The 11,820-nt window shown below is 45.8% G+C and overlaps 1 protein-coding gene across 2 annotated transcripts in view; it reads left to right on the top strand.

The window, feature by feature from the left end:
* Positions 1–382: 382 nt before the first annotated feature.
* stimate (STIM activating enhance) overlaps positions 383–11,820 on the top strand; it is a 123,936-nt gene continuing 112,498 nt past the window's right edge. For both annotated transcript variants that reach the window (XR_007263866.1, XM_048606291.1), the window contains exon 1: positions 383–690. Coding sequence is in view for 1 of the 2 variants with exons in the window: in XM_048606291.1 (XP_048462248.1) it covers positions 486–690 (205 nt within the window). In the remaining variant the exon portion in view is untranslated. The remainder of the gene's footprint in view (positions 691–11,820) is intronic.

Below are 11,820 nucleotides of genomic sequence, written 5' to 3'. Positions count from 1 at the left end.
ACAGGGTGAGGGTTTGGTGGAATGTTGGTGGATTGTAGGATGGGGATTTGGGGGAATGTTGGTGGATTACACGGTCGGGTTTTGGCGGGGGATGTTGGTGGATTACAGGATGGGGATATGGGGAATGTTGGTGGATTACAGGGTGTGGATTGAGAAATTGGTTGTCTTGGTGAAGTCTTCATTTCGGCCAAATTCTCGGGTGCCGTCAATTCATAAGCATTTTAATTCCTCGATATTTCAGTAGCTGATGAACAACGACCCGCAGGTGCCTATGAACACGGTGATGTGTAAATATTTGAACTTTTTTCACTGACCAGATGGTGATGGTCCTGTTGCAGAGGATGCCGGGAGTTCCAGTAGTGGACCGGAAGCTGCCGTTTGACAATGCACTGCGGCATGAAGTGCCGTTCCCAGAAAGCAGTGCGGACGGCCTGTGGAGATTTGATGCTGTGACTGCCTCAAGTCTTGGGTCGGATCCCAAACCAATGGCCGCCAGCGGACTCCGGAGCTCGGATACCGTGAAGCGGCTGCTCCGCCGTTCCCACTCCGCTTCCAACATCAGCATCCCGCTTGCTACGGCCGGGAACCCAGCCCCCGGGTCCCGAGGCTGCGAGAATGGCGCCTTGATGGGAAACTTCGGGATGTTCATCCAGGGTCTGCTCGGGGTCGTGGCTTTCAGCCTCTTGATGCGTGAGTACGGAGAGGCGACGGGCTGGTGTTAGAGGACCCGAAAAAGACCCCTTTCCCCTCTCACCCACCCCCACCCCAAGCATCCTTCAATCCCCTCTTAGGATCTCTCCCCACCCTTCAGAGCCTCTCATCCCTTCCCCAGGATCCACCCCTCAGTCCGATCCCTCCACACCCCGATCCCTTGTCTCCACCCCAGGATCCTGTTTGCCCTTTGATTCCAGTTCCTTCTGGTGGTTGTCGACCCTCGTCTCGTGAGCCTGCAGCAGCTGCTGGTTTATCTGTGGGCACTTCTCTGTGCTCCGAATGGTCATCGTGGTTCTCACTGAACTGAATTGATACTGCGAGGGCAGCAGTTTTAGTGAAGTTGATGCCCACATCTTTCAGCTTGGGGTAAACTAAAGGTGGAAAACACAACAAGAGTTGCTGCGTTTTCATTTGCATGTGTCTGAATTGTGCAGTGGGTTTGTGGGTACAAAAGTTTCACTTCAACAAATACAAATTACTGACCCAGAATTGAAGTGATCAGGAGGCAGTGTAAGACAGTGTTCTCTGGAATGAATCAGCATGTTTATGGGCAGAAGGCAGAGTTGAAGTTGACATAGTTTCAACTAAAGTTTGACTCTTCAGTAAATTTTCAGGCATTTTTGTGCAACATATCATAATTTGTGATTCTGGATGAAGTTTTCTTCCACATTGAGATTGCAAGAACTGGAGATCCTGGAGTCAGAGTCAACGCAGTGTGTAGCTGGAGGAACACAGCAGGTCAGGCAGCATCAGAGGAGCAGGAAAGCCGGGTCAGGACTCTGAAAGTCGACTTTCCTGCTGTAATGTATTCTGCAATCCTGCCAAGATTCAGTTTAAATATTGTCAGTTTGTCTCCTCGACACAAGGATTAATCATCTTACCATTCCCTTATCAGTGCAGTTAGTGTTTTTACTGGAGCGACCAGAATTGCCATGAATTCCAGGTGATGGGTTGTTCAATTGGATCTCAGATTACTGGTGAATTAGAACGCAAGATAGATTTTCGAACAGCTGTATAGCATAGAAACAGACACCGAACAGTACAGCACAGTACATGCCCTTCGGCCCACGATGTTGTGCCGACCTACTATCCGACTCTAACATCAAACTACCCTGCATGCCCTACATTTTACTGTCATCCATGTGCCTATCCAAGAGTCGCTTAAGTTTCCCTAATGTATCGGACTCCACTATCATTTGCGACAGTGCATTCCACGCAGCCACCACTCTCTGTGTAAAGAACCTACTTCTGACATCTCCCCTATACATTCCTCCAATCACCTTAAAATTATGCCCCCTCATAACAGTCATTTCCACCCTTGGAAAAAGTCTCTGGCTATCCACTCTATCTTTGCCTCTCATCATCTTGTACAACTCTATAAAATCAGCACTCATCCTTCTTTGCTCCAATAAGAAAAGCCGTACCTCCTTCAACTTTTCCTCATAAGACCTGCCCTCCAGTCCAGGCAGGATTCTGGCAAATCTCCTCTGCACCTTCTGTAAAGCTTCCTTCCTATAATGAGGCAACCAGAACTGAACACAATATTCCAAGTGTGGTCTAACCAGGGTTTTGTAGAGCTGCAGCATAACCTCGCAGCTCTTAAACTCAATTCCCCTGCCAATGAAAGCCAACACACCATATGCCTTGTTAACAACCCGATCAACTTGGGTAACAGCGTTTAGGGATCTGTGGACATGGACCCCAAGATCCCTCTGTACCTCCACACTGCCAAGAATCCTGCCATTAACCCTGTATTCTGCATTCAAATTCAGTCTTCCAAAATGAATCACTTCACACTTTTCTGGGTTGAATTCCATCAGCCACTTCTTTGCCTAGCTCTGCATCTTGTCAATGTCCTGTTGCAACCTGCAGCAGCCCTCCACACTATCCACAACTCCACCAACCTTCGTGTCATCAGCAAACTTACTAACCCATCCTTCTACTTATCATCCAAGTTATACATAAAGGTCACAAAGAGCAGGGGTCCCAGAATAGATCCCTGCGGAACACCACAGGTCACTGAGCTCCAGGCTGAATACTTTCCATTATTACCATCCTCTGTCTTCTATTGGACAGCCAATTCTGTATCCAGACAGCCAAATTTCCCTGAATCCCATGTCTCCTTACTTTGTGAATGAACCTACCATGGGGAACCTTATCAAATGCCTTGCTAAAATCCACATACACCACATCCACTGCTCTGCCTTCATCAATGTGTTTTGTTACATCCTCAAAGAATTCAATAAAGCTTGTGAGGCATGGCCTGCCCCTCACAAAGCCATGCTGACTATTTCTAATTAAACTATGTTTTTCCAAATAATCATAAATACTATCTCTCAGAATCCTCTCCAATAATTTGCCCACCACAGAAGTAAGACTGACTGGTCTGTAATTCCCAGGATTATCCCTATTTCCTTTCTTGGACAAGGCAATAACATTTGCCACCCTCTAATCATCTGCTACTACTCCTGTGGGCAGTTAGGGCACAAAGATCATCGCCAAAGGCGCAGCAATCTTTCCCTCACTTACCGTAGCAACTTGTGTAAATCCCATCTGGCCCAGGGGACTTATCTATCCTCATGTTTTTCAACATTTCAGGGTAAAAGTTTGGCACAACATCGTGAGCCAAAGGGCCTGTACTGTGCTGTACTGTGCTATGTTCTATGTTCTAACATTTGTAGCACATTCTCCTTCCTAACATCAACCTGTTCGAGCATATCAGCCTGTTTCACGCTGTCCTCACAAACGTCAAGGTCCCTATCACTGCTGAATACACAAGCAAAGTATTCATTAAGGACCTTCCCTGCCTCCTCCGACTCCACGCACAAGTTCCCTCCCCTATCCCTGATTGGCCCTACCTCACTATGGCTTGTTCCTCACGTAAGTATAGAATGCCTTGGAGTTTTCCTTAATCCTACCCATCAAGGCTTTTTCATACCCTCTTCTCGCTCTCCGAAGTCCATTCTTAAGTTCCTTCCTGGCTACCTTGTAGCTCTCTAGAGTCCGATCATTGCTTCCTCAGCCTTAAGTAAGCTACCTTCTTCCTCTTGACTGCATTTTCCACATGTCTTGTCATCCAAGGTTCCTTCGCCTTACCATCCCTTCCTAGCCTCAGTGGGACAAACTTATCCAGTACTCCTAGCAGCTGCTCCCTAAACAACCTCCACATTGCTGTCGTGCATTTCCCTGAGAACATCTGTTCCCAATTTATGTTCTGCAGTTCTTGCCTAATAGCATTGTAATTCCCCCTCCCCCAATTAAATACTTTCCCATACCATCTGCTCGTATCCCTGTCTATGACTGTAGTAAAGGTCAGGGAGTTGTGATCAGTATCACCGAAATGCTCTCCCACCGAGAGATCTGACACCTGGCCTGGTTCGTTGCCAGGCACCAAATCCAATATGGCCTCCCCCTAGTCGGCCTATTTACATATTGAGTCAGAAATCCTTCCTGGGGACACCTGACAAAATCTGCTCCATCTCAACTATTTGCACTTAGGAGGTTCCAGTCTTTATTAGGGAAGGTGAAGTTACCCATGACAACAACCCTATTACTTATGCACCATTCCCAAATCTGCCTACCAATTTGTTCCTTAGTGTCTCTGTTGCAACTCGGGGGGTCTATCGAAAACTCCCAGTAAAGTGACTGCTCCTTTCCTGTTTCTGACTTCCACCCATACTGACTCAGTGCACAAACCCTCCTTGACAACCTCCCTTTCTGCAGCTGTGACACCATCCCTGATTGGCAATGCCACTCCCCCACCTCCCTCCCTATTTCTTTTGAAAATTGTAAACCCTGGAACATTCAACAACCGTTCCTGCCCCTGTGTTATCTAAGTCTGTGTAATGGTCACAACATCGTAGCTCCAAGTACTGACCCCTGTTCTAAGTTCATCACCCGTATTGCTTACACTTCTTGCATTAAAATAGACACACTTCAACCCATCGCACTGACTGCAACTTTGCCCTATCAACTGCCTATCCTTCCTCACAGACTGTCTGCATGCTGTATCTGCCTGTACACCAGCTACCCCATCCTCTGATCTGTCGTTCCGGTTCCCATCCCCGTGCCGAACTAGTTTAAACCCTCCTGAAGTGCTCTAGCAAACCTCTCGCCTAGGATATTGGTGCCCTTCGAGTTCAGGTGTAACCCATCCTTCTTGTACAGGTTCCACCTTCCCCAGAAGGTATCCCAATGGTCCACATAACTGAAGCCTTCCCTCCTACACCAGCTCTGTAGCTACGTGTTCAGCTGCACTCACTGTCTATTCCTAGCCTCACGAGCCCGTGGCACCGGTAGTAAACCTGAGATTACTACTCTGCTCATCCTGGCTTTTAGCTTCCAATCTAACTCCCTATAGTCACTTTTCAGGTCCTCATCCCTTTTACTAGCTATGTCATTCGTACCAATGTGTACCACGATTTCTGGCCGCTCACCCTCCCCCTTAAGAATCCTGTATACTCGATCCGAGACATCCCTGATCCTGGCACTCAGGAGGCAACATACCATCCGGGAGTCTCGTTCAGTCTGTTCCCCTAACCATTGAATCTCTTATCGCTGTCCTGTTCTCCCCCACTTCCCTTCTGAGCCACAGAGCTAAGCTCAGTGCCAGAGACATGGCCGCTATGGCTTTCCCCTGGTAGGTCCCCCCACCCAAACAGTATCCAAAGCCATATACTTATTATTGAGGGGAGCAGCCACAGGGGATCCCTGCACTATCTGCCTATTCCCTTTCCCTCTCCTGACAGTCAGCCACCTACTTTTGTACTGTAACTTGGGTGTGACAACCTCCGTATAACTCTTCTCTATCACCCCCTCAGCCTCCCGAATGATCCGGAGTTAACCCAGCTCCAGTTCCCTAACGCGGTTTGGGTGCACTTTTCGCAGGTGAAGTCAGAATGAACACTAGTAGTGACCCTTACCCCCCACATCCTACAAGAGGAGCATGCAACTGCCCTAGCTTCCATCCCCTCTACTCTAGATTGCCAAAAGAATATATAAAAACAAGCTTACCTTCACAACCCTTCACACTGTCTTTTTTTTTGGTTAGAGGAGGAGGATGTGTGGGAGACACGACATGTGTAGTGTTTCAGGATTAGCCAATGCCTGAATATATTACTTCACTTACTCGGCTGCCTCCTGGCTCACCCTCTCACAGGCCCCGCTGCTGAATTAGAGGCCGCTGCTTCACGAGGCAGGTTTCTTACAAGGGAACCTTACTTTCCTGGCTGCCCCCTGGCTCGCACCCTCACCTCTGCCCCGCTGAAATTAAGGAGGCTGCTGTCTCACGAGGCAAGTTTTTTATATGGGAACCTAACCTTCCTGGCTGCCCCCCGCCTCACGCTCTCACCACTCCCACTGCTGAATGAGAGCTTTGAATTGGACTCATTGGTCCAACTCATCCATGCCTACCAGATATACTAAATTATATCCGGTCCCATTTGCCAGCATTTGGCCCATATCCCTGTAAGCCCTTCCAATTCATGTTCCTGTCCAGATTACTTTTAAATGTTGTAACTGTATCTGCCTCCTCCACCTCTTCTGGCAGCTCATTCCATGCACGCACCAACCTCTGCATTGAAAAAATTGCCCCTTATGTCCCTTTTAAGTCTTTCCCCTCTTGCCTTAAACCTCTGCCCTCCAGTTTTGGACTCCCCTACCCTGGGAAAAAGATTTTGGGTATTCACCTTCTCCAACCTCTATAAGGTCACCCCTCAGCTTCCAACACTCTGGGAAAATAGCCCCAGCCTATTCAGCCTCTCCCTACAGCTTAAACCCTCCAATCCTGGCTGCATCTTTATAAATCTTTTCTGCACCCTTTCAATTTTAATGACATCTTTCCTATACCAGGGAGATCAAAATTGAACAAGCAACCACACAGCTCACTCCATGTCCTCTGTGCTGCTTGCCTCTTTTAATGAATTAATTTTCAGTCAGTCAGTTTTGTTTTGTTATGTTATGACAAGTCTCTGTAGCAAGTAGGACTTGAACCCAGACCATCTGGCCTAGACTTTACCACTGTGCCGCAAGATCCCTTATATTAACATGGTCATTAGATCAATTAACACTAGTCTACATTTTAATCCTGTCTATACTGATGTGTTAGACTAATTCATTGTGCTGGTCACTCAACCTTTTATGTCACTATCAATTTATTCATGAAGTGGAGGTGCCGGTGTTGGAATGGACAAGGTCAGATGTCAGATGACACCAGGTTATAGTCCCAACAGGTTTATCTGAAATCTCAAGCTTTCAGAGCGTCGCCCCTTCTTCAGGTGAAGTGCAGAGAGGCACATAGACACAGAATTTATAGGCAGAGAGATCAAAAGACCATACAAATGGTGTGAGTGGCGTGTCGACAAGGTGAATAATAGGTCTCTGCAGTTGATCAAGCGTGTCAGACAGCATGAATAACGTGTCAACAGCTGAATAACAAGCGGAGGGATGACCTGTAATCAAATTAATTACAAAAAATTAAAAATAAGGTGCTGCTGGAGACAAACCAAATGACTGGATTACTTATTACTTTGGTTAGACCCTCGGCATGCAACTCTTAGACTTATTATGTTATTCCAGTCATTTGGTTTGTCTACCAAAGGTTTTGGGGGGAAACAAAGAGTCAAATAAGAAAAGCAAAGAGAAACTGAGAAAAGACTAGCAGTTAACAAAGTGAAATCCCAAAGTCTTCCAAAGGCGTATGAGCAGTAAGAGTTGTTAAATGAGGAGAAGGGCTGATCATAGACCAAATAGGGGTTTTACAGGCACAAGCCACAGCTGAGCTGTTAAATGAATACTTTGCATCTATCTTTACAAAAGAGGATTCTGCTGCCCAGGCCATGGTGACAGGAAGAAATTGTCATTAGAAGGCATCAAAATTAAGGAAGTAGTCTTAGATAGATTGACAATTAAGAGAGCACCAAGACTGGATCCTTTCAGCTGGCCCAGCTCTTCGGTTGCTGATCTTTCCACCAACCTCTTATTCCAACCAGTCCTGCTTTAGCTCCATTGTGAGTCGAATTTTCTGGCTCTGGATTTTTGAATGTCATTCCCTGGCACCAACCTGAACTTTATGATGTAATGATCACCATCTCCTACATCTTCCCTCATTGACAATTTGGAAATGAGATGGGCTCAGTGGATCAAGGACTAGATCCAACAATACATACTTCCTTGTTGGACTGGTCACATGCTGCTGTAGGAAATTCCTGAAAACAATCCAGGAACACTTCATCCTCATTGACCCTTGATGATCTAGTCATATTGTTGCTGGGCTACTAATCCACAAACTCAGTTAACCTGGGTTTGAATCCTGCCATGGCCGACGGTGGAAATTGAATACAAATAAATATCTGGAATTAAGAATATGCTGATGACCCTGGTCTGGCCTACGTGTAACAGCAATGTCGTTGACTCTCAACTGCCATCCGAAATGGACCAGTAAGACATGAGCTGGCGTCTTGAACCTCTGCAGTCTATGTGAGTGCTGTAAGTTGAGTCGCAATATTGTTAGGGAGGAAATTCCTGGATTTTAACCCATTGTGTCATGAATCAAATTGGCTGAAGACTGGCATCTGCTATGCTGGGCACCTCCAGATGAAGCTGAGTTGGATCATTTACTTGGCGCTTCTGGCTGAAGATTGTTGCGAATGCTTCAGACTCCTCTTTTGTACTGTTGTGCTTGGCTCTTTCATCATTTGAGGATGATGTGGAGGGGCCAGTGTTGGACTGGGGTGGACAATGTCAGAAGTTACATGATACCAGGTTATAGCCCAACAGGTTGATTTGAAATCACAAGCTTTTGGAGCTTTCAGGTGAACTTGACGAAGGAGCAGCGCTTCGAAAGCTTGTGATTTCAACTAAACCTGTTGGGCTATAACCTGGTGCCATGTGACTTCTGACATTATTTGAGGGAAGGAATAATTGTGTAGCATCTTTCTGCATGGAGTTGTTTATTTGTCTACCGCCGTTTGTAACTAGATGTTGCAGAATTGCAGAGCTTAGATCTGAACGGTTGCCGCATTACTTAACTCTATGACTTGCTGCTTCAGCTATCAGATCAAGTAGTTCTGTTTGGTAGCTTCACCAGGTTGACATTTTTGAAGGTATGCCTAGCGCTGTTCCAGGCATACTCTCCTGCACTCTTCACTGAACTAGGGTTGATCCCCTGGCTTGTTTGTAATGGAGGACTGTGCCAAACCATGAGCTTGCAGATTGTATTGGAGAATGATACTGATGTTGCTGATGGCCCACAGTGTCTCAAGAGCATATGAACTAGGAGCTGGCCCCTTGACTCTGCTCTGCCGTTTAATACGTCCGTGGCTGACTGCACCTCGACCTCGACTACAACACTAGCATCTACCAGTATAGACATTGCCCAGGTATGTCCTGTACAGAAAAAGCAGGAAAAATCCAACCCAGCCAGTCACCACCCAATGAGTGTCCTCTCGACCACAAATAAAGTGATGGAAGGTGTCATCAACAGTGCTGTCAGGCAGCACCTGCTCAGCAGTAACATCCTGGGGGTTACCATTGATCAGAAACTGAACTGGACTTGCCATTTAAATCACAGTGACTACAAGAGCAGGTCAGAGGCTGGGAATAATGCAATGAGTCATTCATTTCTTGACTGCCAAAAATCTGTCCCAACAACAGAGGGACAGGACAGGTCAGGTCAGGAGTATGATGGAATACTCGCCACTTGTCTGGCTCAGTAGTGGTACTACTGAGTCACTAGTCACTCTTTGTGATGGACATCAAAAGTCCCCTATCCAGAATGCATTGTGTTCTTGCCAGCCTCAGTGTTTCTTCCAATTAATGTTTTTAAAATAGTAGAATAATGTTTCATGAGCTGGTGGGGTAAGTAGGTAGTAATCAGCAAGAAGTTTCACTGCCTGCGTTTAATCTGATGCCATAAGACATCATGATGTCTAGAGCCAGTGTTGAGGATTCCCAAGGGAACTCCCTCCTGATTGTGTCCTGCTGTGCTGCCACTTCTGGTTCTGTTCAACTGTTGAGACAGGACAGAACCAGGAATGGTGATGGTGGTATCTGGGACACTTTTTATAAGATATAATTCAGGAAAATGACGACATATGGCAGTTTCTTCGATACTGTGTAGGACACCTCATCCAATTTTGGCACTAGCCTCCAAATGATAATAATATGAAAGACTATGCAAGGTCATTAGGGCTGCTGTTGTCATTTACAGTGCTGTGGGTCAATGCCAGAAGGTCTGTCATTTTTCATTCCTTTAGAGTTTGTAGCAATTTAATACATTTGAGCAACTTGCTTGGCCATTTCAAAGGACCATTTTCCAATAATTAATTGGCGCGTTCTTCAGACATTCATCACTGGATATTGGACAAGTAGTATCCAATGGATGACAAGTTCATAGTGTTTTCAGGACAGCAGCATATTCTGTAGCCAACCATTGTGCAACTAGATTTGGTAATATGTAGTGGGACTATATTAATGAATGACCTCAGTAAACAATAGCAAAGAATAACTAAAGTTAAAAGAGAGAGAAAATTGGAGTACAAGAGAAGGCTAGCTAGAAATATAAATCAGTCATTAAGAGTTTCTGCAGCTATTTTTAGAAATGAAAAGATAAATAGAGAGCCAGGAGACGTAATGAAACATAGGTTATGGTGAAGGAGTTGAACTGATAATTTGCATCTGCCTTTGCTGTAGATGAAACAAATAAAACTCAGAAATAATTGTGAATGACAAAATGAAAGGGATGAAGGAACTTAAAACAAGCCTGGGGAAAGATACTGAGAATATTAACTGGAGCTGAAATTTGCCGAGTCCCTGGCCCTGATGAACATTACTGTAGGGTCTTCAAGAGCTAATGATATAGGAGGTTGCACATTTGAATGGATTGAGGATTGTTTGGTTTACAGGAATCAAGGTTGGCACAAATGGATCATATTCAGATTGGTAAGATTTGGTGGTGTGGTGTGGTGAGCCACGAGGATCACTGTTGCAGCCTCAATTATATACAACTTATCTCAATAACATGGCTAGTAGGAGAATTAGTTGTGAAGAGGATGCAAGTTTGTAAAGGTACGTAAGTAGGTTAAGTGAGTAGCAAAACTTTGGCAATGGAGTATGGAGAGTGTGGAGAAAATGTGAACTTGTCGACTTTGGCAGGAAGGACTGAAAAAAACAGCATATTAGTTAAGTGGAGAGCAATAATAAAACTCCAGTACAGAGGGACATTTTTTTCATTCTCTCTTGGGATGTGGATGTCGCTGGCTGGGCCAGCATTTATTGCCTATCCCTAGTTCGCCTTGAGATGGTGGTGGTGAGCTGCCACCTTGAACCACTGCAGTCCATGTGCTGTAGGTAGACCCAGAATCTCAGCAGGGAGGGAGTTCCAGGGTTTTGACCCAGCGACACTGAAGGAACAGCAATATATTTCCAAGTCAGGATGGTGAATGGCTTGGAGGAAAACTTGCAGGTAGTGGTGATCTCATGTATCTGTTGCCCTTGTCCTTCCAGATGGAAGTGGCCAAGGGTTAGAAGGTGCTGTCTGAAGAGCGTTGACGATTTTCTGTAGTGCACGCTGTACACAATACGCACTGCTGCTACTGAGCATTGGTGGTGGATGGAGTGGATGTTTGTGGATGTGGTGGCAATCAAGTGGATGGCTTTGCCCTGGATGATATCAGTTGCTTGAATGTTGGAGCTGTACCCATTCAGGCAAGTGGGGAGTATTCCATCACACTCCCGGACTTGTGCCTTGAGGTTGGTGGACATGCTTTGGGGAGTTAGGAGGTGAATTACTCACTGTAGTATTCTCAAACTGTGACCTGCTCTTATAGCCATTGTATTTATATGAAAACTCTCGTCAAGTTTCCATTCAATGTAAAACCACCACCACCACCACCACCCCCGCCCACCCCCGCCACACACCATGTTAATAGTGTGGGATTCAGTGATGGTAGCACCATTGAATATCAAGCAGCAGTTGTGTGATTGTCTGTTATTGAAGATAATTGTTGCCTGGCTTTTGTGACGCACATGTTACTCGCTACTGGTCTGCTTGAGCCTGGATATTGCATTTAAACATGGATTTCTTCAATATCTGAGGAATGATGAATG

The sequence above is a fragment of the Rhincodon typus genome, chromosome 16 (genome assembly GCF_021869965.1).
Source record: "Rhincodon typus isolate 14 chromosome 16, sRhiTyp1.1, whole genome shotgun sequence".
NCBI lineage: Eukaryota > Metazoa > Chordata > Chondrichthyes > Orectolobiformes > Rhincodontidae > Rhincodon > Rhincodon typus.
This window is presented reverse-complemented; position numbering and strand designations above follow the sequence as displayed.